General features: G+C 47.2%; 1 protein-coding gene across 1 annotated transcript in view; it reads left to right on the top strand.

Annotated features, from left to right (window-relative positions):
• The first annotated feature begins 13,983 nt into the window (after positions 1–13,983).
• Positions 13,984–26,796, top strand: part of LOC128278044 (collagen alpha-1(XVIII) chain-like) — a 28,044-nt gene continuing 15,231 nt past the window's right edge. The window contains exons 1-7 of the mRNA XM_053016683.1: positions 13,984–14,268; positions 15,442–15,555; positions 15,877–15,945; positions 20,394–20,634; positions 21,669–21,808; positions 22,625–22,717; positions 25,280–25,408. Coding sequence (XP_052872643.1) covers positions 14,026–14,268; positions 15,442–15,555; positions 15,877–15,945; positions 20,394–20,634; positions 21,669–21,808; positions 22,625–22,717; positions 25,280–25,408 — 1,029 coding nt within the window. The 5' untranslated portion in view covers positions 13,984–14,025. The remainder of the gene's footprint in view (positions 14,269–15,441; positions 15,556–15,876; positions 15,946–20,393; positions 20,635–21,668; positions 21,809–22,624; positions 22,718–25,279; positions 25,409–26,796) is intronic.

The following is a 26,796-nucleotide window of genomic DNA, read 5'->3' on the forward strand; positions in this document are numbered from 1 at the left end:
TTAGCCGAAGAAACGAGCAAAACTTTTCGCCTGTAAAAGTAACTTTTGTATACAAGCCAACTACGGAACTATTTACGAAACACGAAAGAGAAAGGTCCTTTCAACGCACACTTTAATCATCGAAAGTGTGTGTGTGTGTGTGTGTGCCATTAACCGACCAGCTCATGATGTTGGGCTTTCTTTCGCACCTCGTTTGGACCGTATCGAAGCGCCATCGGCATAGGAACATTGGCTCCTCCTGCGCTTGACCTTCATTATGATCCATTACGGACTGCGATACGTCCGAGCCGAGAAGTATAGGAACCAATTTCGTAGCCTCGGCGGTAACTCAACCCAAGGAATATCATAAGACTACTCACGTATGATATTTCTTCCTTTTGGGATGCTCACATGCGAAACGTGCTACAAACAAAAATCTTTTGCACGGAAATAATCTCACACTCGGTTGGACTACCATTTCTGTATTGGTCAGAATAATGTTCCGACCAGTCGGAGAATGAACAGATATCCAGTCTGGTTTTTACTAGAGACGTGCCTTGTGAGTGTTTCCAGCTGGGTGACTATTGAATCAAATTGCTTTGCAGACCAATGACCAATGTCTAAAGATCCCATGAGGCCAATACTTTCACACATATCCATACGCTTTATCCGTGTAGATGGGTTATTAGAAACATTTAAACCTTACCAATTGAGCTAAATCTACGAGAATATTTTACAACATTCAGTTAAACTATAATATCCATAATTTCGCCGCATTTTACGTAGATTCTATTTTTTATCTATAATTCGTCCGTGCATATCTGTTTTAGATGATTTTAGAATTTATTACACATGTGAATGAGGTCTTTTATTGAGGTTTATTTACTGACTTTTATGTAAATCCCCCTGTAGGTATTTGTATTTTGATTTTATTGATTTTATTTATTTGTTTTTCTTTCTTTTTATTTTTGTCTTTATTTTACTCCGTGTGCCGTGGGCTAACTTCACGCAGATCGACGAAGAGTCTGAGCAAAACGATGATTTCGGTGAAGACTTTAACTCCGAAATTTTGTACGATGTAAGTACTGTGGTCATGGACGACACTCATGCAGCTCATGCCAGTGGCTTTATCATCCATTCATTTCTGTGCATGCTCATGTTATCTCCGAAAGCGATGCGTTGCTTTGCCGCGAATGGTACTAAAGATCATCTAAAATGCTTCTTTTCATTTGATCATCAATCATTGAAGTTAACACCAAAATGTCTATTGATTTTGGGTCAGAAACACACAATAACAAATCTATATCTGTAGAATGGCTTGTGCATATCCTCAAATTTTAAAGCACATTCAACAACGTTTGTTACAGAAACTCCTAATTAAAATTTGCAGACATGCGAAGTAACCATTCAAAAAAATCACGAAAGCTTGGCACAATTTGAAACAGCACGAAGTTATTGTGCGAATATTCGCAAACCATAACTAAATTGTATGGAAAACGTCATTAGTTCGTGTGAAAAACTTTGAGAGTTTATCATAAAACAAACTTGAACTGACAATAGAATTTACCTAAATTCAAATAACGCTAATATAAAGCACATGCGATGTTTGCCTTCTATTAATGGTCAATTGATAATATCAAAACATCTCGGTCCTAATTGGATGAGGACTGCCTTCGGATCACGTTACCGTTCAAATGTGTCAAATGTATATGTACTGCAGGCTGGCAAGTGTTCAGAGAAATTTACATCCAGAAGGCATTCAGCGCTGTTTTCTGCTACCTCAGGCGCATTAGCCAGCGTCCAGAAACAGCAGTTTCCAACGGCAACGGTCGTTGTGGTACTAATGACAGCATTGAATAGACCCACAGAAGGACACAACCCAGGACAGCTATAAATGCTACATAATTCCATTTCAATCACAACTCGCGGGTTCACTAAACGAAACGAACTAAATAACAGAGAGGAAAAGAAAAAAACGGACGTTCCTCCAGCAGACATGCATATTAAATTAAATTAATTCATTGCACCGGTTGACTTTAAACACACGTCGCGCGATAAAATAACTTGATCAAGAAAATGCATGCAAACAAGCCGTTCCACTCGATTTGCAAACAGAAAGTGCATGGTTCATTGGACTTTGTTGGATTACTATTATAAGCATTGATCGTTTATCAAAATCCTATTTGATAATACCGGCTCAGCTATCGGCGATAGCCAATCAATTATTTATTGTCATTCAAAAGGCTCAGTAAAAGCATGTCACTAAACAAACTCGTTATTATGCTGCAAACAGAACCATATGCTGAACCGATCGGTAGAGTCAAGTTCATTAAATATTCGAGTTTTTATTACCTTGGTTTGCAATTCAAAAAATAATAATCATAAAAAATTGTAACGAAATATGGAAGAGTTGAAAGCTCTAGTCGACTCTCATTTATTTTGTTTACAATTATTTGACATCTCGAATAGTTTCAAAATTTAGCAGTTGATAATCAGAGCACTTAATCCCGGTAAAAATCTTCTTTTACCAACATTCGGAGTTCAACGAAAACGTATACCAATTTTCGTCGCCAACCCTGAATCCGCAAGGATTACAAATTCTGTATGGTGTGACGACAAGAAATTGCGTAAAAATTCATGACATTACCTACTTCCAGGCCGATCCAATTACGGTTTTCCGGATTGTCCTTTGTGTTTCTTCCGCAAATTAGCGGTTCTTCGCTATAGCATTCCTACCTCCGGATGGCCGTGTGTGCGTGCAGGACACTCGAACCGAGTGCTCGTCAGTCGTGAAACATTCTTCGGCGCGATTTTTTTGTGGTGGTATGCTGCTTTATTATGGCACTGTGTTCATTTTCATTTTTCGGCCCTTCGCTGACGCAGTTGATTTTATTTTGGGTCACCTATTTGAAGTCCCATCTGTTTGCTGCTCTGCTCTGCTAGTTAACGTTACGAGGGCCAAACAAAAATCTAGACGGTCAAGGATTTTTTACAACGATTCTAAGCCGAGGCAGGCAGGGAGTCTGGCAGCGCCACTTCCAGAGGAACTTTAGGCTCACCAACGGGGAGGCGATGGAGCTGCGGGCTTCGATGAACGCAGTTAATTAAATTTGTTTAGGACGCGCTGGAGCAGAGACCCTCGTTGCCGTCAGGGTGCCGTGGCGTATGGTACACTTTGTTGGTTTCATTAGTCCCAGGACTTTGGGCCGTCTCCTGGTCAAATAGGTTCGTCTCATTGGTTCCCGTTTGGCCAGGGAGCTCATGCCAGAAATATAGTTAACATAAAACAGGGACACTTCAGGCAGAACAACAAACAACCAACAAACTATCGGTTTAACAACAAAAACCAACTTGACAATTGATTTCTATCAAAAGAATCCGAAGGATTCCAACACATTTTTCCATAACTTCTCTCAACCATCCGACAATCATACGCACGATAAGGCAGAATAATCCAACGAGGATCACGAGGAGTCAAACATTGGAACAAGCAAAGACGGCTCATCAAGCTGCAGAAAGGCCAAAGCACCTGTTTACGAACTGGCTCGTTTTCACGCTTTTCATGGCAGACCACCAAAATTCATTTTCCGAGTTCCTGAGCCACACCCACAGCTAACCCTCCCCGGTCACTATCTGGTTTGTGTTGCGCGTTATCGGTGACGGAACGATTTACACCATCTGTCACGCATCACCCAACCTGGGGATGGAAAGGACTTCCCTGGGCGGTGCCAAGGAATTTGGACGATAATGTGAATGTGGACACTATCTGGACTTGAGGTTTTCGACACCAGGGGCCATCTTGTGGTCTGGGAAAAGTTGGACAAATTTTTGAGGAGAACTTTTATTGTTTTTGTGGTCTCACCGAGAGGATGGCCGCTGGTCATGCAAGCCAGATAGAAATTGGAATACTTTGAGGCCCTTCATCAAGAGCGCGTTGCGAGTTCATCAAGTTTCTCTTGAATTTTGCTCTACAACGTTAATGCTTTTTGTATTGGAAAAATATTTAATATTCCAAATTTCAACAGAAATTCCGAATTGGATTGAAACCAACCGAAACCCTAAACACAATCAAATAACGAATTGATACAACGAATTAAATGCAATTAACGCTCATCATCTGGTTAGCAATTCTGAGGTTGAACGTGCTATTTGACTCTCCGTTCGCGTCGGTCTAAAATGAAATGGTCATGGAATTTGTAGCATTATTAGTTCTCTTCCTCGCTTTCAAACGACCAGAGTCATCAATAATCAAACATTTTGAGTAGAAATAAAATATGTATAACTTTCATGGGCGAATTAGAGAGTCTCAGCAGTATTAAGTATGCAACCGAAGACCTCTCAATTTATGCTCCGAAATGCTTAACTCAATTACTAAATCAGCAAGGCAATTCATCCTTCACGAATGCGGCAGAATTCGCTAAATTAAAGGGAACATGATCGGTGGTTTTGCAAGCCAAGATCTCGGTACCGATACTCATTACAGACAAGATGGGCTCTTGGCGTGTATCAAGAAGGGTCACCCCGAAGTGTTCACGGTTGCGGCGATGAACAGGCTTCCGGTTGCTGACCACGTACTTTACATGGAATGGATCAGTGCACTTGACTCAGGTTCATGAAACGTAGTCTCGGCCCTTCGGTCTGCTCGATTCAAGAGCGGGACGTCGTTCTGGGGGAACTATCGCCCGAATGCACTCGTAAAATGTTACGCCAAGAGTAATTAATCCAGGAATCCCGTGATTTCAACCGCTCCCTCGTGAGAGTATCTGCGCCCTAGTTAAAAACGAACGGCGTGTTCAGAACCATTGCCGTCGAACTTGAGCTACCTTGAACCCACACCCCCTGGGCGTTGAATCCGAAGGGGGAAAAGGTTGCGGCAAATTGTGTTTACGTCATTACCCGTGCGTGCGTGTGTGTGCGCGCCGCTTTTATGAGCCCACGAATTTGGTGCCACACCGTCACCGTTGATGTACGCATGTGACGTACAGAACCTTAGACAGCACCGTTTAAGGTATCCAATTTCGAAGGAGCATTCAAAAATTACCATCATTCGCTCCACCTGCCTACAGGAGACCCGGGACCGCCACTATTCTTCGCGCAAAGTTCTTGGTAACGGTACGAGCGCACGCAATGCTCGATTTACGAATTGGGCAATAAAATGTACGACGTACCGCACGACACCTATCTGCCTTTTTGGAAGCGATAGCTGCGTTTGGGTGGATCGCCCAACACAAAGAGCGCCAAAGACACGTTCCGACTTTATAAGCAGTATCCGCCTACGGAGCTGACGCTGCTGCCTCGCTGCGTAGCATAGCTCTTTCCCGGTGTTGCTGGCTGAAATTTGAAACTTAGAAATGGGAGTTCGTGGAAATATAGCACGACGGTTGACGTTCGCCGTTCTCGAGTAGGCGCCATGACAGCGAAATACAGCCCAGCCAACGCTTGACGATCGGCATAAGGTAGAGGCTGCCAAACCAACTTGAACCATGAAGAATTGCTAGAGCCATCCCGGAGTGGGCTCCTCCAACGAGGTGTCTCTGAATTCGGCTGCGTCAAAAGTGTAGATGGCGTGTGCCCGAATTAAATGTCTCTCCACAAGGCACCAGGGCACTCTTTCTTGCCACTACGAGACCGTGGATCGTTCCGCCACACCGTATAGCCAATGTTTGGAATCCATTCGCTTCTCACACCGACAGTATAGACTGAGGGTCTTTTTCCGGATTGGATCGCAAAACCAAACCACAATCCTCCCGGAGTGTTATGATGACAAGTTGACAGCTGCCTTAAAGCGTTTGACATCCTGGCATGCGTTACCCAGTTCCCGTGCCCACGACGTTTGTTGTGAGAAATTCGAGGCTGCAAAAATCTTTGCGCTCCCGCCCAAGGTTTCGATAAATGGTTTGGGAGCCCTTAGCAGCCAGTAACCATTATCATCATAGAGCGGCGAACGTTCTTCACGGGCCGCCATGATATGTGAAGGATCGGTTGACGAATCAAAGGTAAAGACGCCAATTTGCGTGGTATTTGATATAGTAACACACCCGCACTCCGGCAGAATACAGAGCGGTTCCTTCTAGCGGTTTGTCGGACAGAAGAGGTTATTGGCACTTGGAAACTTGCCGTAAACAAGACCTTCTGGCAGACAGTCAACAGTCGTCTGATATCAACTGCTTCGGTAACGCTAAAAGCTTGTCAACGAACCGTGCCATTGCGAAAAGTGGCGTGACGCTAAACCCTGCCCCAGTTGCGGTCCGTATCACTAGCGTAGAGCTGCATGTCGATGTTCTAAAATTGCGAAATAGAATAAGCGATAAGGATCTTACGTCACTTTCTAGGTAGAAATAATAGGCTCCATGACCAGCTGCCAGTAAGACTGCATCGCACACGGTTGAAGTCAACTGCTCCCAAGTCGGTGACGAAAACTTCCGGGGGTCCTTTCAAAATATGCACGATGAAGAAAGTATGGTCGCTATTTGCGCCATTTCCATAGAAAAATCCTTTTCCATCGACGGTTAGAAAAACTTTCACCATAACACGATTAGCAATTTATTTCCATTCGGACGCCCACATACGGGCAAGTTGAGAATGAGACCGCTAAGATACGGAACCTAATAACGCTGCATGTTACACGCTTCGCCCCGGTTTCTTTTAACTAACCACATCTGCAACCAAAAGAGAGAAGCGCAAGAAATGGCTCCGGTGTTCGGGTGCGAAAAGAGTCGCAGGTCCGACGAATAAAAGGTGTTACCGCCGCTGACAGCGAGAGCGAAACTTACCAGAAATGGGGCGAAATTAAATTAATAAGTTTATGGTCCCACGCGGCTGAGTGGGTTTAATTAAGTTATTTCAACACACACGCATCCCACTGCCAAGCCCCGTGTGTTGGGAGTGTTGACAAGTTCCTGGCAGCGATCTTCGTACCGGTCGCAGATGTGCTGACGACGCAGTCGCATCCTCGTGGGAAAGTGAGCGCTGCCACCAGAGACACCCCGAGTAGAGTGTTCAGGGATTCAGCCCTGCTGGCGTGAAGCATCCGTTCCGCAGTACCTGCGATGGTGCCGCTCGCTGCAGCTGCCTTCACGGTAATAGCATGTTTCCAGTGACGTCCGCGATCACCGGTAATGGCCCTGCTCTTGCAGGAATCGTTTTAATCCAACGAATGCAACGTCTTGCAAGGTCGGTGGGACCAATTCAAAGGGATGAGTTTGCTAAGAATTGTGAAGTGCTCCCAGCTCGGCGCATTGCTTCCAACAAGGCGGTCAAACACAAACTCATTAAAACACACCGCACCGCAACCCCATTGTTCGCACCAAAGCCAACCAGCGCCCAAGTCAGTTCTCCTCCTGGACCCGCGGAGCTCAGAGAGCAGTTCCGGCACGGAACTGCGTCTCGTTGTCAATTTGGTCGAAGTTTTAATTATTCTTCGACAAATATTTGAACCATCCATTTTGTGAGTGAACGGCAGCCCAATGGTCCTGGCCGACCATGGTCGTCCGACGAAGCGTAATCTTTGGCTTTCATCTTGTTCCGAGACTTTTGGCGCCCATAATCCTCGCGCACCAGACGAGTCGTTCGTGGGTTGAACTTATCCCATTTCTTTTGAAATCGTCAAATAAGCCTCGTCCTTTGAGTGGCCCCGGGAAGGCTCTGAAAGTGATACGGATATTTCTTTAGACTTGTACCAATTATGACTCCGAGGATCTTTCTCGATAGACCGGTCTTAATCTGCGACTTGCGGACTTTGACGGCACCAAAAGGCGCTCCAGTAAGGCATTCTGATTGATTGTTTTGGGAGTTCGGGTGCGACAGGACCCAGCAGAAATATTATCCTCTTGGCGGACACGAAACGTTATGATTTTAATCGGTTTCCAAACATTGTTTGGCAACCGCTCCAACCACTACTTGAATATGCACTTTTCTCTTATTACGCTTTTGTCTGCTGCTCCGCTGTCCGGACCGCGGATCGTTTCGAGAGACAATGAGACGAACTTGACAGAAGAAACGTGGACCCGCGCCAAAGCTCGGGCGCTTCGACACGGTTCTCTTTTCACTCACTCTAAGGACATGATCCGCTTCACACTTCATCCCAATGATTTCTCACTCGCGGGAGGCATCAACATCGCGCATCAAGCTCGGCGTTTAAACGGCGTTCAAATGTCTACGTCCATTATCCTTACAAACCCCGGGAACGGCCCTTGGAACCAAAAAGCGTCGAAGTTCCTGCCAGGGTTAGCTTTCTTGGGCGAAACCTATTCAAATTTATCGGAGCGTTAATGCTTCGCTTTTCAGTGTTCCGTGTAGCGGTGACACGTTTACAAAACAGCAGCTCCCGCCTTTTTGGTCGCCCTTTTGTTCGGAGGATTTTTTTCTTCCTGACACACTTCTGCTTCGCAACTTCAACACTTTCTTCACGCTAGTTGCGGGCCCCGTTCGGTGCTGTTTTAGCAAATAGGCGGAAATAAACGCTTACCCAACGCCGGAGCCCAGGCGAGCGTTGCGTTGCTAAGATTCGATTGTCCCGTAGGCCGTCCCTTCGTCCGCGTTGTCGACCGAATGCGGATTAGTTGAAATGCCTTCTTCCTGGAAGGATACCGTGGACCGTGGAGCGAAAATCTTGCGCGGATCGAGGAATTTGATGGCCCATCAGAAAGGGTGGTGTACCCTTGCGGAATGTTGGGTTCTTCTGAAGGATGTTCAACAAATTCCTAATTCCGTTTACTCTACTTTTTCGTGCCGTGCCGTTTTTCTCGTTGCTGTTGCTGCGGGGGGCTCAACAATTTATCAATCGACTGGATAAACTTGGGCCGCAGCCGGGATCGGCCCAATCGATAAAATATGATAATCAAATACATTTACTTTACGGGAGTTTTCAACCTTTTGTAGGTTTCCCAGTTTTTGTTGGCCAAAATTGTTTCTCAATTTTTTTTTTCGGCCCCGAATCGAACCGCTTCACCCAGGGACGGCTAAATTATCTCCAATGCTAAGTGAGTTTCTCAGCAGGACCCTTGAACGATCGCTGGCTACACGGCTCACGTTCCTCGGCTAGCAGAACAGATCGGAAGCAGATCGGAAAACTAAATCGCACGAATCGGGTCTCGATAGCTCCGGATAAGCGTTGTTGGCAACACTTTTCGCACGTCTCGCGGGAAACCAACCCATCAACCATCGCACCAATCAAGTCAAAAACGATCTAATCAGAATAAATTAAGCGAAACTTTCGGTACACTGCTGCTGGCCGTTTCCGTGGATCTCCGAGGACAACCCCGAGTGCCGGTTTTGTTACGGCTGGCTGCGGTGTGGCCGTCGTAATCCCCATTCCCGGAATACGATAAAACACTTCGTTTCGAGGAACACCACCATCGATGGATGGAAGGCAATTATCTAACTTTTTTGCCACTGTACGGCCGGAAAAGCGCACCGCTTTGTTTTGCTTTTCCAATCTTAGCCGGTGGCCACCAAGTTGATTAGGCGAAACGACGACAGAGAGGGAGAGAGAGAGAGAGAGAGAGAGGGGGGGGGGATCGTTTAAGGAGCGTGACCGAAACATTAATAGCCGGCCTGGCCCGCTAATTACACTAATCGCGCTCGTTTGTTGAGCGATTTTCCCGTCTGTCTACGAAGCTTCCAAGAACGACCCCAGGAACCGGTTCGATTATCTGCGAATGTGGAAGGTGTGGCGTCTCCAACGCCAATGCGGACATGATCGCTCCATAACCGTTAAACCATCCGGGAAGGCTAATGGGAGGAAAAGGGAAACCCATGGCCCGCGGTCAGTTTATTAATAACTGTTTTTTTCTTTTGCTCTCTTGGTGTTGTTTGAATTTTCCAGCAAAGTGGTGATGACGATGGGGGCTTCAACGAGCCACCGATGATTTCGCCACCACCGCCCGAATACGGCTACCGACTGAAGGGTGACAAGGGTGAGCGGGGCGTCAAGGGTGAGAGTATCCGGGGGCCACCGGGTCCCCCCGGACCGCAGGGGCCTCCGGGACCACCGGGTGCACCGGGAGCTGCTGGACCCAAGGGCGGCGGGTACTTCGACAACGATGGATCCGGCGACGAGCTGGTAAGTAGAACCCCCGAGAGCAATGTAACGGGTGCTGGACACTAACCCCCCCGGGTCTTGTGCGTTCTCTTCACGCTAACCGCTAACTCCGCTTGGACACTTGGGCACACTCACAGAAACGACTGTCGCAGGTGAGAGGCGATCGAAAGTGATGGAGAATCATGCGCAAAAGTCTAAACCAGGGGTCTATCCTTTTCCACGCAGCTCTACGACACGCTGCCCAACCGGAAGTACCCCGGTCAGTGTTCGTGCAACGCGACGCTCATCATCGAGGAGCTCAAAATGGACAGCAAGCTTCGCGAGTATCTCCGCGGGCCTCAAGGAATGCCCGGCAAGGAGGGCAAGACGGGAACCCCCGGTCTGACGGTAAGTCGCGGTCGCGGTCGGAGGTGCCGCGGTCACACTGTCTAACACTGTCCGTCTCTCTCCGTGTTCACAGGGTGTCACTGGTCCGCAGGGCGAGCGTGGCCTCCCCGGGCCCAAGGGCGACAGGGGGGACCGCGGTGACCAGGGCGCCGCCGGATCGGAGGGTCTGCAGGGAAGCAAGGGGGAACCGGGGTTGGATGGGGCTCCGGGCGTACCGGGGCCCGCCGGACCACCGGGACCTCCGGGGCTTCCGGAGAACTATGATGTAAGTGTTGCAGGCCAGCAGGCGGCCACAAGCGAAACTAACCCACCACCCGGCATTCTCTGGCCCGTCCACCGTCAAAAGTGGTCGGACCTAATTAGGCCCCCCCCTAACCCGCCTCATTTCAGCCACTAATAAGCAACGGCAACGCAGCACTACTAACGCATCAGTTGTTTCTATCTCTTTCTATCTGTGTTTTTTTCTGTTTCTGTTTCCGATCTCCTGTTTGAAACCATAACGCATTTATAACTTAACTATTTCTAGACTAATTGGAATCCGTCGCGGATGTTCAAGGTACAGCCAAGTGGGATCCGGGCAAACCTGTTTGTGTGTGTGTGGTGTGGGGGAAGGGCAGGTTCATTATGGGGTCGCTTTTGATGTTTTCAGCGTGTAGGCCTCGTAGCAGGGAACACTACCAGGTCTCATCGGAGGAGTTCATTAGTCGACCCAGCTAGCGACCCGGAAGGTGAAAGGTTGATGAAGTTGGAGAGGTGACCACTTGGAAGACACCGCAACTCTCTCTCGCTCTTGTTCAACGAAACTCATTCTCATCTGGAGGAACGAAGAACTTCCCAAATCAAGATGGCCGCTCTAGAGCTACAATCGAATAATTTTATGACGTTTTGGATAAATAATAAAACAAGTCGCTTAGGTGGCAGAATGCCAAATGGAATTGGTCACAGCATGCAATTCGCCGCCCATCGCGGCACAAGCCCGCAAGGAATGCAATTAAATCTATAGCCGCGCTTGTGTTGTGACCACTGCTGGCCGCCATGATTAAAATGTGCATCGCTCTTCGGAATACCATACGGCCCCAGCACGGCCCCAGCTACACACAATAGAGTGCACCCAGAAGAAGATCAAAAGAACGTCCACCAACGAAACGGCTTATGGCGCACCCTGACACTAACCGTAGAGTCCGTAGCGCGGAATATGCGGCTAAATCTGGTTCCATTCAATTTGTGATGCTTATTTATTCAACAACACCACTTTACGTTCCACCTGCCGAGAGAGATGACCCACGAGAGCACCTTTGCACACACCGGCCGGTGTCCCCAGGTGCGAGACGGATCAAGGACTGTTCTACAATTGAAATATGGAAGTCAGCAAAAACGCACCGGCAAGACGAATGATGAATGGCCGGTACAATAAAACAATATTTATACGCCGCTTGTACCTACAGTCCCAGCACTAGACACGGAACCAAGACACTGACAAGGGCGGCCAGCCGGCTCATAAGTTCTGACAATCAGCACCGGGTCGGTACAACTTCATCGCTCGCCCCGCACCCGAAACCAGCAGCAGAAAAGTGTCTCGCAACTCGCAGAAAAGTTTTCACCATTTTGTTTCGCTTCACGTTCTTTATTGCGCGGGTTCTATTCTGGAACCAGCTTTTGGTTGGCTTCCTCCAGAAGCCGAGCCCGAGACCAGATCGTTTAACCTCCGCGACACTGACAGCAAATGCGGGCAATGGGAAGCGACCTAGAATAATGGCTTCGCGACGACAAGCGCTCCGGTGACTTCTTCGTTCGGGGACACTTTCGGAGGGCGAACCTGTTTTCTTTTTTCTAATCATCTTTTCGGTTCAAAACTTTCGCTCAACTAGAAGGAGCCAACTCTAACCGGGTATCGTCTCTCTGTTTGCTCTCTCTCTTTTTCTGTCTTCACCTTCCGACCACTCCAACAAACCTGGCACCTGGCAAACCTCAATGGAATGTGGGGTCTACCTACCAACCCGATTTGATTTACCCGTCCGATTGTTCCATCCTTCCCATACCCTGATTTACCCTTCCGATTGTTCCATCCTTCCTAAACCTTTCGGTCGGCACCGCAGGAATCGATGCTGGGCTCACCGATCCAGGGGATGCGTGGTGGATCGCCCGGACTGAAGGGGGAACCGGGCGAGAAGGGCGAGTTCGGATTCCCGGGCGAGAAGGGCGAACACGGCACCAAAGGGGACCGCGGTGATCCGGGTCTGACCGGTGCCAAAGGCGAACGGGTATGGTCGCGTGAAAACCCCCGAACACCGATTTTTATTCGCCTCTCCAGTTCTTTGATGTTGTCCACTTTTGTGTTTATGCGTTGCTTTATGTAGACGTATGCTTCGGTTTGCTTTTTTTCATTTCGTTTTTCGTTGTAATCAATTTGCCAATACGCGTAATTTGCGTTGCTCTTAGCGTCGGTAGCTGTTGTGATGTAATTATTACCACTTTCGCTGAACCGTTAAAGTGGAGATCGATAATGGTGCACTTGGAACGTGAATTGAAGCGAGAAGCATGTGACACCGTGGTGAATTTCGCAAATCTGTGGATGGCGGTGACTGCGAGCGTCATCTTATGAAGGACACCACTTGCTGGGGCAGGAGTGTGCCAGTAGACAGCATTTCGACCAAACCTTTGAACACCGAACTACTTCGGAACTCGAACTGAGTAGATTAATTTCTTGCTCAGCATTTAAGTTCTACGTCTGCTGTGTGTTAGTTACAATTTTTAAAACGAAAAATACTACTCCCCAACACGTTAGCAGCTCCTTTCAGCATGCTTCGAATTGTTGCACACCTTCCCATTTTGGGCGAACAATGCTCTTTAATTTCGTTGCCCACAAAACAACCCACCAACAGCCGGTAGGCGTCATGGCCCCGTCAAGTACAACCCGCGCAAGATCTGTACTTTGGGAGCACACAAAATCTCGCCCAAAAAGCAAATGGAAAACCTGAGAATCAACCGACCTTACCTCATTTCCATCTGCGGGTCGCTGGAGCGCCAGCAAAAGTGCATGAAAAGTTTGCTCCACAAACGGTGTCCCGGTGTTCGCTCGGGTAACGTTTTGGACGGCGCTATGTTGGTTGCTTACGGTCACGAGAAGTTGGAATTATGATAAAGCATCACGATTGGAGTTTTGTCGCGTTGGAACTGCTAACGTACGTGACAACTATGGCACCGGTGAATTACTTTTTTGCTCATTTACCGAACCCGAATGGAGATAAGTGTTTTGGCGCAATATGGTTTTGTTGGGAAGTAGCTTTCCTGTCTGCTTATGTTGTAGTTATATTAAATTATGTTTTACTCTCAAGATTTCGCAACTACTCAGCATGCTGCTCACTAGTGTAATAAACCATCTGCTAACACCCAGTATTAGGTTGTGTACTTCTCCAATTGAAACCGTTTATTAACTCGTTCCTCTTCGGAAAACAATCCAGGGCCACCAAGGGACGCACGGACAGCCAGGCCCGAAAGGACCGACCGGTACTCCCGGCATTCCAGGGATCCCCGGCCAAACGGGAGCTTCCGGACCGAAGGGCGAGAAAGGTAACACGGGAGATCTGGGCCCCGCCGGACCACCCGGTCCTCCCGGGATGGTCATCCAGTCCGAAGGCGGTTCCAACGGTAGCTGCCATTGCCAGGCGGGACCAGCCGGACCTCCGGGACCCCGTGGGCCAAACGGTTTCGACGGTAGCCCCGGGCTGCCCGGTGAAACCGGTCTCCCGGGGCATCCGGGTCTGCCGGGGGACAAGGGCGAACGGGGCACGCCGGGAGCGAAGGGCGACAAGGGGCCCGAGTTCATCATCAACGAAAACGTGGCGTTCAACTCCTCGCGGGTAAGTGCAACCGATGGGTCGGCTCTTTTCCAGTAGCGTGTTAGTTCTTTGTATTCTTTCACGAAAACCACCCTCCGCGATTCGCTCCATCTTGAGCTGGAACTCCTTCCGGGTCCAGTTTATTGGACAATTTATCGTGACATCATTCACATTCTCGTGGCACCTCCGGTGACGGCCACATTACGGATGCAGCAAATCGGATCGGCTACCAGACTCGTGGGCCCCGACTAAATGATGCTGACGCTGCCTAGCCTAGCGCACCACAGGACCGGCCAGCGCCGCTGAGCAGCAGTTTGTAGTTTATTAGCTTCCTAACATTGTTGGCCTCCGGCTGCTTGCCTTCACAGTGAACGTGAACGTGCGCGTTCGCCCGTCACGAGGGCAACATTCCAGCGCGGGCCTTTTGGCGAGCAATGCCATCGAAAACACAGGATGCACCGGATTCTTTGTATGTTCCGTGCACTCGGTTGTCCTGTGTGCATTGTTGGCGTATGCAAAACCCTATTGCAAGGCATTTTCTTTTTATTAAAAACGATTGCTCTCGACCCCGTGCAATGTATGCTGCGGGCGAAAAACGCTACGAAAAGACCATGACAGCATAGAAAATCCGTTCAGCTGAACGGAGCATGAATCAGGCAGCCCTTAGTCTGTGCGCCCCTGTGCGTTCCACTAAATTGTTTGATGGAAAAAGCGGCACACTAGCAGACGGTATGTATACGTTCTACTCGGTCGCAGGTCATTTTCAAGTCCACTTCTATGGTGGAGTAACAAAAGGGTCTAATCCTAGTGTGGGTTTTGTGACCCGTATGTATCATAATTATAGTACTTTTTACCATCATTTTATGCTAACCAGTGGCTCAGTTTCTAGATAAAATTAAATATTGAATCATTCAAACGAATCCGCAAAAGTGTTAAAAAAACATCATTAAACCTAATGTACAGATTCAATTGAATTGGATTACATATTTTACACATCGTCGACATGGTGTACAATTTTTCGTGACTGTTTTCGAGCGTTTAATACCTCGAATCACCCTTCGTATCAATTTCATCGTGACGACTTCAAATAGCTAATGGCCAATCCTTTACCAAAATACACCCTTTAATTTTATTGCAATTATTGTCCTCGTAATACGGTAAATGGGAAATACGGTTGCTTCGTGTTCTTCGTAGGCCAACAAAGGCGACAAAGGCGAACGTGGACAGCGGGGACGGAGGGGCAAAACGGGCCCACCGGGTCCGATCGGGCCACCGGGTAAACCGGGCGGCATGGGCGAAACGTGGCCGGTAAGTACCAGTTCCAGTTGAGTAGTGATAAAAATCAGCACAACATAACCTAATGACCACCGTAAGTTCGACCGTCGACGTCGTGCGGGTGCACGGCCCAATATTCCCGGCCCTCGGCAATCCAGAACACGTTGCGTGGTAAAAACAAATTAAACCATCCTCACACCTCCAAGCTGTTCATGGTGATGCGACACAAGCCAACGCATTCCACAGGGTTATCATTACAGCAGTCTTGGCCTTTGCACCAGCGGAACCTGCCAGCTGCCAGCAGATTTTGTCGATGGTATTAACTTTTCTCCAATCTCTAAATACTTTAAACAGGGACGACAGGGGCCGAAGGGCGATCCAGGGCAGAAAGGAGAAAAAGGAGACAGCCTAGCGTTACGCGCCGTAAGTAGTGAAACTGTTGACGAGCTTATGTTACAGCGCAATGAAATCGTTGTCGCAATCTTTGCCATTGTTTAGTCATTTTTCGCCGACAAGTTACAGCCATTTTCCACTATTTCCGTCGACTGCTGATGCTCTTCAGAGACAGTTATATGCTTCAATCCTGTTTCTGCAAGACAATAAAAGGTCGTATAAGAATAGTACGTTAACTGTTTTCTAGAACTAGTCTTCATTTACAGTAATGCTCAAAATTATAGCTCCATTCTCAGCATGAAATCGTATTGACGCAATAAAATTCAACTTTCGATGTCCTCGCTGTAATCCACATTACGTGCTACGTCCCGATTCCTATAAGAAAGATTACACAGAAACACAAGTCACTTACCCTAACAGTGGTAGGGTTTGGTATCCGCAAACTTGTTAAGGTGCAATTGATTCACATTTCCATTGTGCTGTCGACAACTCGGTCGATACAGAGTACTAATGAGACTTTCTAAGGAATTACCCCGTAGCTGCTCGCTTTACTCCACCAATTGTGGAAATGCTCCTACACCTATGAGCCCCGCCACATGAGCCAACCAGAGCTCGAACTCGAACTCAAGCTCCAGCTTTTATCGTAGCTTAAAACCCAACCGTCTGTCAGCAACTTTGAGCCGGCTTTTTTTTTAATACATTCCAATCATACCGAAAGAGAAAAGTGCAGCGCTCTTAATCCGGCTGCGGCTGCAGCCATTGCAACTTTCGCCCTGACCGCCGGCAATATAATAAGAGTCACCGGAGGCTACTTAATTAATCATGACTTTCTAAATCTCTGACTGACCGCTCGGTTTGAAAATTAAGCGAAAGTTTATCGTCGGGCCATGAACTGAATGGCGAGCAGGACCGCAAGGCTTCATAATGGATGGTGTTGGGCTCCAGTTTTTCGCTGCATTTTTCTCTCACCTCTGGCCGGACGGACAGTGTGTGACAGAACTTTCGCCAGCGTGGTGCGGGCATTTGGTTTTATTTTTTATTTTTGGTGAACTATTTCACTCGAAGAGTGTCTAGGTTACTCACAAAGCACAAACAACGCGGAACATTCATCAGCCAACCTTCTTTGTGGCAGTACATAATAACGGAAATTTTCCTAGAAATTATTTACCTTTAACACCTTTATTGGAGTACTGGAAACATAAAATACAGAAAGGATTAATTCTACCCATGTTTCTGCTCTTGTTTGATAAATAACTAGCTTTTTGGGCAGTTTCTAGAAAAATCAAATAGTTGGTTTCACAATCTTAGACATCCAAAACCATAAGACGTGCGCCCTTCTAAAAGTAGCACCTCGAGGCATAACCGAAGCACGAAAAGTATCCAAAACTTTTATGCAAAATGTGCTTCAGTATGCCAGTAGAACCAGAGTCTCATAAATAGTGGAAGGCGGCGCTCGCCAAGGCGGCAAATGTTTTGACCAGCACGAACGGAGAGAAGCATCCACAAATCAACCGAGCTTTCGGGCGGTTCGCGAGAAATCACGGCTCGCTCGTGCGGCTGCCTGACAGGTTCGAAAAGCGGCACCCCATAAACGGACGGCCCCGCCGTACCGTTGCGCCACGTCCAACTTTTGGAGCAAGCGCTAAATCACGGCAAAACTTCCACCTCAACGCGTTCGCACACCTCCTTTCGACCGCCCGACACCAGCTTCCCTGGGACCTGTCCTTCGCGGGCGGGAACTCCTCAAACCGTTGGTACGCCAGCGAAAGTCCGTTGGTTTAGTGTGGGGCGATAATTTTCTTCCCCATCAGGCGGTGGAGGATCTGGCGACCCTGTTCCGAGCCAACTTGCACCACCACCAGCAGCACAGTATCGGGTATCGAGTCGAACAATGTAGGACTCGGGCACGGGACGCGTTGGGTTCGTTCCCTTCAACCAAACGGCTTGACTTCAGGCTTCGGATTGAACCCACGCGAGGCGCGATACGATAGCGAACACGAAGCAGTTATAGCGGGAGCGCAAACAAAAATCCAGCAACAATCTCACTAAACTACACGAAAACTAGTGTGCTCGGTCTCGGGGCCCGCAAGCAGTCGCAAGCGTTTCCAACCCAGGCGGGCTCCAGCACATTCCTGAAATCGCTACCCCGTTTCTAGGTCATAAATTTTCCACCCTAAACGCTTGTCTGCATTCTTCGGCCATTTTGCTTGCCGGGATAGTGCGATTATTCGAAGCGTCCCCGGTTTTTGCATCGCCACCGCTTCTGGGGCGAGTTTCACGAGTATTTTGTCTTTGGCCGTGCTTTGCGACGCTGCCCTTCGTACTACCCACAGTAGCCCCCTTGCTCTCTCGCTCTCTCTCTTGGGCATCGTCGCAGAAAAATGACCAAAATGGGCGCACTGCGACCATAGCTCGGGTTGGAACAAAAACGGGGCTTCCGAAAATTTGCAACCCCCCTTTCCGGACGAAACTGGAACTGACGTCTTCCTCCCAGTGGCGTTTTCGGTTGGTTCGTGTTTGCAGATTTTTTTACGCCATTTGTGTTCAAAATAAAATGAAACAAAATTACCAAACGTTGCCCTGGGCGTTCGCCTCCTTCCCCGTGGCCGGGTGCTAATGCGCGTGTCTGTGTATGGTCTTTTCGAGTGCATAAATCATGTTGTGATTAGCATTGCATTATCCCGTGTGAAAATGATGTCAATCCGTTCCACCCGACGGTTGTTTCTTCATCCGTAGTAGCACTCCTTTAAATCATCGACCAAACGAGCTAATTTCTTTTGCGCGTTGGCAAAGTACAATTTGAAAGGAAAGTATACTTTCGGTGACTTAATGTGTTGTGGAGAGTATTGCTATGTTCTGTGTTAAAATCCTGAATGATATTATATATTTAGGATTATTGATTTTCAAATCGCTTTCAGTAGTCTACAAATAGGCGTGGCCAGGATGAAGCAATATCATCTTCATTATTGGTTCTGGTTGAATGGGTGCTGGGGATCGATCAATGCTCATTCAAATTTCAGCAGCCGTAATCAGCGGAACCATTTCGTTGATTGTTCTAGAGGCCCAACTCAATCCACCCGAATGCAATGTGATAAAACGCTAAACTCATTACCGCGAGGAACGATAATGTTGCTCAAGATTTTACAGACCGACATTTTCGTCAAAAGCCCCCGAAGCGTCACGAGCGGGATGGAAGGAATCAAGCATGATTACTGCAGCATTCTGCTTCTGCTCGTTTCCCAATACCCTCGAGACGAGACTCGATTGTTCAATTTACGCCATCAGCGCCAGAAGGGGTTTTCAACTCTCGTGGAGCACCAGGCGGCTCCATCGCACGGTCATGAGGCCCCAGGCGTCTCCATTTTTGCTGCCCTAAAATTCTTACCCTTCAATCCTTTCGATGCCAGCGCCTCAGCGTGCCAGATACAGTGCGCCAGTGCTCGGAAAGTACTATCCAGTGTTATGTTTTTTTTGTTACGCTTGAAACGAACGGCGAAACTTTCGTCCCCAAAATCCCATGCGCGGTGCTTCATTTCACTCGGAAACTTGCTGGGAAAACTGTTTAGGGACACCGATTGGTAGTAAAGCCTTAGCCGAATTCGTTCTCGCACACGCTGTCATCGCGGCTGCTCGAAACTACAGGAAACCTCCACGTTCGGTTCATGCGCAGCGAAGTTAATGCACTTTATAAATAATGCATCCCCTAAAAAGCGGATCAACTTTAGTAGGCTACGGTCGAGCACATAGCCAAAGCAACGATGGCGAACGTAGCGCACACATGTGCTTCCTTTGATGCTAGGTTCTCTCTCTCGCTCTCTCTCCTTTTTCGGTTTTTTTCTCCCGCGCGCTCTCTCCCATAGTAAAATGGTGCGAAAGGAAATGTTCCTCGACACTAAGACACGGCACGCGTCGTGTGTCCTGCGACAAGCGTTGATGCCAAATAATGTGCTCTTGCATGTGTTTGTGCTGCTATCCAGATTAACGAAGCAAATCTCTATCCCCTGTACTGTCGGTGCGCACGCATACAGTCCCAATACCAGAGTCCTTATCCTGCTGACTTGACACACTGTCGTAGAGCGCGTTTAAGAAACGTTGCCCTCACGCCGGTTCTCGGCACAATACTGCTCAGTGAAACAGCAGGTGCAGCAGACGGAAGTACACGAGCCACTTCATTTGCAGTGGTAGTTGCCATACTAGAGACCCCTGGCGTCCTTGCAAGGATGCTGTCGACACTCGGTACTAATGTGTCACAGTACCAAGGACACCGGCGCCCTCCAGGCTTCCAAATAGAATGGGGCGCACCAGTACGGCGTGTGTTATGAATAAACAATGGCAAACTTTCAACCGACGATGACGATGATGATGATGACTGCATGACTAGTGGGAGAACCACGCAAATCCTGCAAGGCAAAGGATTGCAAACTTTTTATTGCCGGCTTTTTTCCGGTCTGATTGCTTCATTCTGTCTTTGAACGCAGTCGAAAGGTGACAAAGGAGACCGCGGAATTGACGGGCGCGACGGATTGCCGGGACCGCCCGGGCTACCGGCAGCTTCCGGTGATGGCGGCGTACAGTACATCCCGATGCCAGGACCGCCGGGCCCACCTGGACCGCCGGGCCCGCCCGGGCTATCGATCGTCGGCGAAAAGGGTGATCCGGGCATGGATTCGCGGAGTCCGTTCTACAGCAGCGACTCGCAGCACTTCTACGGACGTCAGGGTAAGCTCGGGGCTTTTGGAAGACGCCACGTTCGCCGTCTCCCACAGCACCGTCGCATGTCGTGCTGTTTTTCTGTAAATAAAATAGACGGACAGCTTGCCACCGCAAAATTAATACCACTTACAATAACATTTTCTTTCTGTTTCACTGCCGTTTGTAACAAACTCAATTGTGCCATCGGAACACACAATAAAACCCATCATTATCGCAAACATCATCGCCTGCCACCCACCTTTCGCCAACATCACCAACATTCCCGAAATAACAATATGAAACACATCAAACACGCCGCACGCAATTAATTACTTGTCGGAACCATCACCGGGCCGGCGACCGACATCAAACGACCGCAAAAATCGCACCTGACACCTGTCTGGAACGGATCGGCCCGGGTAACCTTCCGATCCTTCGCCTTCCCCAAAAGGAGGCCGGTCCAGTTTGGATGAGCTGAAGGCGCTGAGGGAACTGAAACACCACAAGGACCACTACGAAGACAGCACGCCCGGTACGCGAACTGGTTCGCTTTAGCGCTCCATGAACCTTCCCTTCATTCTTCAACTCACATCACGGCTTTTGGTTTTAATCCTTGCTAGAAGATTTGAGAGTTGGTTTTGTTTAAAACACCCTTCAAATGAAAATAAATTTAGCATGAGTAATCTTCTTCTTATCCGGCCGAGCGGTCTTGGCCTGCACCGGAGACAATGTTAATCTCTGTTGCTCTCTGTAACGGTGTGTTTTTACGAGCGTAGTGTTTGGTCCCGTGCCTTTCTGACACTTGTCTCCATGAGCAGCACATGATTTATGATCTACTAAAACTAGGCGTAAGCCGTGCGTGATTCTACATTGTACTCCTTTCTACATGTTCACATATTATGTTTCCTCTGTTGGTAATGATCCTCATCTATTGCCCTGCCCACGTAGTTGTATCCGCCCACTAGTTACTGGCAGAGTAATGGCTTCCACTTAGAGAAACCAATCTGTAGCATAATGCTCGCGCTCATTTCCATTTGCTCGATTCTGTTGCTTCGCTACAGGACCTCCAGGGCCACCGGGTCCACCGGGGCCGGCAGGACGATCCTTGCACGACAGTGACGAGATACCAAGCGCTTACGGGCCTAATGTACGCATCGTGCCAGGAGCCGTTACGTACCAGAATGCAGAAACCATGTCAAAGGTAAGTGCTGTTGCTTCCAAAGCACTGGCCGTCCGTAGAATCCATAATCCTTTGGATCGCATACGTGTGTGTGTGTGTGAAATAAGAGGAGAATCGGAGAAAAATGGGAAGGATCGTAGAAAAAAAGGATATGAGTGGCAGGCGACCGTGTCAGTTTCGTAGTGATATCAATTATTCATGGCATCAGTAATCATTCGTCCCACCTCAAGAGCAGCTCCATCAACTCACTGTGTGTTGAAAGGACTCGCAAACCGAGAGAGACCCACCGAGGCAATTCACTGGACCTTTACGAAGACAGCATGGCACTTCTTATTGGGCTTTTCCTGATTCAAAGAATCAATTTCGTTAAACAAATGCAGACGTAAAAGCGAGAGCGAGTTACAAAAAAAGGGCGCCAGAGAAAACGCGGAATGCAAAGTTACCAAGGAAATGAGTACATCAGATTCTAATCCTTTCGGTTATCCTTAATGAGCTACGGTAATCAAGATGTTCCTCATGCCGTCTTGCAATTCTGAAAAGTCACATGCAACCCTACGGAAGTGATTTGCACTCAACAACGCTTTACTTGCCGGTCCTGTTTTCGCCTTTTCGAAGCACGGTCTTCAACAATCCCTGACTTCTGAGGCAATCGCTAGTGTACAACAAACGATCCTTTAATCGAATTAAAATTATGAAACAAATCGTTTGTTTAGGAAACACATCAATAATGTATAGTACTTTTCGCTTCACTTAAGCCAAATACAAACAGACGACGGACGTAACAAACAGCGTACCTTATCTCATACTCACTTTATCTTTTAAATGTATATCCTGCAGATGTCTTCTACAACTCCGGTGGGGACGCTCGCCTACGTCATTGACGAAGAAGCACTGCTGGTGCGAGTGAACAAAGGTTGGCAGTATATTGCGGTAAGTGTACGATAACTGCTTCCTTTTTACGCTTCGTTGACACCTTATTGTATCGATCTGCGAAAAGACATTCTGTTGGGCATCCCACAGCATTCAGCATAAATTCTTTCGCGGCCAAAATCAATTGCTTCGCGTCGTTATGGCATCGTTATACGATACTTTATGCTTGTTGGTCAAGTTTATCAACATCAACGGTTACAACCGCCATCCGAGAAGGATGCGGGAAAACAGAGAAGAGCTTAATCTAGTCATATCATATCTGACCTTACTAGTCGTGTATTTGCCATTCCAAATTCATCTGACTAAAGCTCTGGCTTACCTCAAGCTCATGTTTCACCGGCTACTGGTGAATAGCTGATGGATATTAATGTTAATATGGCTTCTACACCTTCAATGTCCCATTGATACAAAAGTGTCAGAGTGTTGGCTTAGCGAATGGGATCGTCTCAAAGAAAACAACACCCACAACGTTCCCTGTTTATGGTTATTATGTATTCATAGTCGTCATTGATAACTGTTAATAAATTATACACGAACGTAATGAGCTACCCAAACGGTGCATGATTTCACAATGGACCCGGTTGATTGAATCTCAACTAGACTCGTTTTCCGCGCTGTATTTTCCATGCATCAGTGAATGAATGCTCTAAATACTTTAAATCAATTCCAGCATCCGCTTGGCGAGGAATCATTCAACAAATTGGTGACATTGCACGCTCAACATTTTCTAGAAATACAATGACACCAATCATCAACATCACTGTCAGGGAAGTGCATAAACTGCCGCGAGCTATCACTGGAAGCGTAATTAAATTTAATTCCCTTTCATCGCCCGTTTTTTAATCCCATGTTCCGGGCATTGTTTTAAACAAACTGGAACGAGGCGGCAGTATTTTACTATTGACAGTTGCACAAAATCCCACCACACGCAGCCCCCACAGCGTGGGCGGTCACAACAAAGTTTGCAGCGAAACCACATAACGAATAACGCTTCGCCGAAACCACTTAATTTCAATTAAAAAACAACCATCGCCCGCGGTGCGTTGTGAGCGGTTGTACGAAACAAATGCGTAAAAAATGTGGATACATGTTTTGCATGCATTTTGTATGTAAAATAATATACATCGGCATCGGTGTGTTACATCGACAGAAAGGAAAACCGATAAAAGAAAACCGAAAACAGAGCAAGCAAATCGGTCACCAGAATTTAAATATTAAAGTTGTCAGGAAAAACAAATATTTATCATAAATAAGTGAAACGGTATAGAAACGGCCAAGTCCGTTCTTCTAAAACCTAAAAATAGTAAAACAGATTGTTTAAACCTTTTTTTTAAAGTTTGAACCACCAGGAAACAGTGTTTCCTTATCCACTTGCATCCACGCGATAAGATAAATGGCAATCCAGTGAATGGAATGTCGAAGCAGGTTCGACCGTTTGAAATTTTTCGATCCAACTCATCCATATCCCCACAACGACACTGACTTTATCAGTAACTCGATGCACGACGTCAAAAACTTAGGATTAAATTCAAATTTTCAACGGTTCTATAACGTTATATATGTGCGAATGGAAGCGTACACGAAGTATAAAATCCCCTTGAAAATACGTATTTAAAAAAACACAAAAAGTGCGAAAGCGCACAAAAACATTAAGCAAATGTGCATTTGCCAAAGCCCCGGTAATGACCAGCACGTCTTGCTGGCGTTAGCTGAAAGGTGAACTTAATCTCGAAACAATGCGAGCAACTTATGAAACGGTTCCATGAAGTCAATTTCGTAATGTGCTTTGTGTAGGTACATTAATCGCGCACGCAACGGACGGACGATCGGTCAGCACCTGGTACAGGAAATGAAGTTGTGGTCCGCGTAAAAGGATAATGCTTAGCAAAGAGAAAATGGAAAATGCAGTAATTGGAACTATTTCGTGCGCCCTTGGCATCGTTGTAGCGTCATAAGAATGCCTGGCGAGTACAAAAGTTTTTTTGTTTTGCCGAACCGAGCGGCAACAGAATAAATTACAGTGAAAAAACTGGTAGAATTGTTCAGCAACGCTGCATCGAGAAGAATTTGAAAATATAGTTTTACATCATCGTTGACGAGCACTGTGGGGCTACAGCAGAATTATCCTGTTTTAATTAAATGTGTTTTAACACGTTCAGCTATACGAATGTAACGGTTTTTAGCTTTATAAAACAGCTGACAAGCCACTGGTTTTATCAACATTTGTTTAATTTTAATTTTATTTTACAAATATACTGGCGTATGGCGTATAAAGATAATTATTTCGGGCATATTTTATTATTCAAATTAGTCTAACACTTTAATTGATTAAGTACTCTGAGGCTTTTCCTTGCTCACAACCGATTCATTTCTGATAGCAGTAGCTGGTTGCCTAGGAATATTAATCCTTCGCCGGTCGGCTAGTTTTATTTAAAAGAATATCACACCACAATATTATGTTGGAACTAATCAGATTGATATGTTGAGATTGTTTAACACACAGTGTAATTTCGAGAAAACTGCATAATTAAGAGTTAATAAATCTTTTTAACTCTTTTCTAGCTCGGAACACTGGTGCCGATAGCAACCCAGGCACCACCAACTACCACTGGCATCCCACCGCAACGTTCGGACCAGTTGCAGGTATCGAATCTCATCAACAACCTTCCACAAGCGGGAGAAGGATCATCGGTAAGTTGGCCAGGCCGGTGGCTGTGGCCGTTATTGCTTGCTAAACAAACATTATTCGGACCGGACATGCCGGTGGTGGGTCAATGTTGTGACTAACCTGTGTGTCAAATGCTGCCAAATGCGTAATTTGTACACCGACCGAGCGGCACCGTTATGCTACATTGGGCCCCGAGCTTGAGCTCTTCATTTCCGGTGTTTCTGCGGCCACCACAACCGACCAGCGATTACGGACGATTGGGAGATTATTTTTCCGGTTGCTGTCGATGACCATCTAGCATATCTAGTTTGATGGCATTTCTGTGTTGTTGCTGATTGATAAGTTCCACACAGAGAGTGTAGTGGATTTCATACGATGCCATTAAGCGTAATTAAGGCCACAATCGCAAACATTATTACAAACATAATGATATCTCACCCATACTCGACCAATCGACCGGCGAGAACTCAACACCGCAACCACTTGAAAGTGAAAACCATCTGAGGCATAGTCGTACACAAACCATCCATTAAACAACCCACAACACCACGACCAACACGTTTGTGGCCAATTAAAACAGAGCCCGGTAATGGTTTCTCGGAAACGTATCGCGCAACGTACACCGCGACTTCGTTTGCCATTTCTTTCGTCCGCCACCGGAAGCTTTCGCGTATGTGTGTAAGAGAAAGTTGGGCCGCAAATAGCACGCAAACAAAAGCGTAAGCCCACTGAGCAAACACAATCGATGCTCGTCACCGGAAGGCAAAACAAAGCAAATTTGAGCCGACCCGACCAACCGAAAAACGAGAGAAAAAAAACCAACACAACAAACCCATGAATAAAAATCTTCATCGCGGAACCGGAAGCGCATCGGGCGAAGCGCTGAAGCGTGGCCGGAAATTTATCGCGCAATCGCTGTCATTGGAATTTATGTTCTGGAGGGCCTGTGTTTTGTTTTTGTTTGATGCGGTGGAATAATAATCCAATATTTATAATTTAAAGCGACTCTTCATCACCGGGCGGTGTGTGTGTGTGTGTGCTTTATGTTGAGTTTCTATATTTTTATTTATTTTTATTACCTTCGGTACGAAAATTCGGTACTCGGCACCAGCCAACAGTTGCCACTAGCGACGCTAATACCTCCGAAGTGCCCCGTTTTATTTCATTCTTTGTGCTTCTACAAAATTAGTGGTTGGCCAACCGAACGGAACGAGTCCTGTCGCTCCCAAGCGAAACCCGCGATAGTGCTGGACAGGGTTTCGCTTTCGGTTGCCGAAAAAACTCCCGTTCGCATTCGTGGGTTCTTCAATTAACCCTCAATGGGCACAGCCCACAGTGTGTTCCTACGTCGCAAATTGCCATTAATGCCTCCTCTGGCTCACTGGGCGAAGTAGAGAGCGTAGAAAAAAAA

Source organism: Anopheles cruzii, chromosome 2 (genome assembly GCF_943734635.1).
Source record: "Anopheles cruzii chromosome 2, idAnoCruzAS_RS32_06, whole genome shotgun sequence".
NCBI classification, from domain to species: domain Eukaryota; kingdom Metazoa; phylum Arthropoda; class Insecta; order Diptera; family Culicidae; genus Anopheles; species Anopheles cruzii.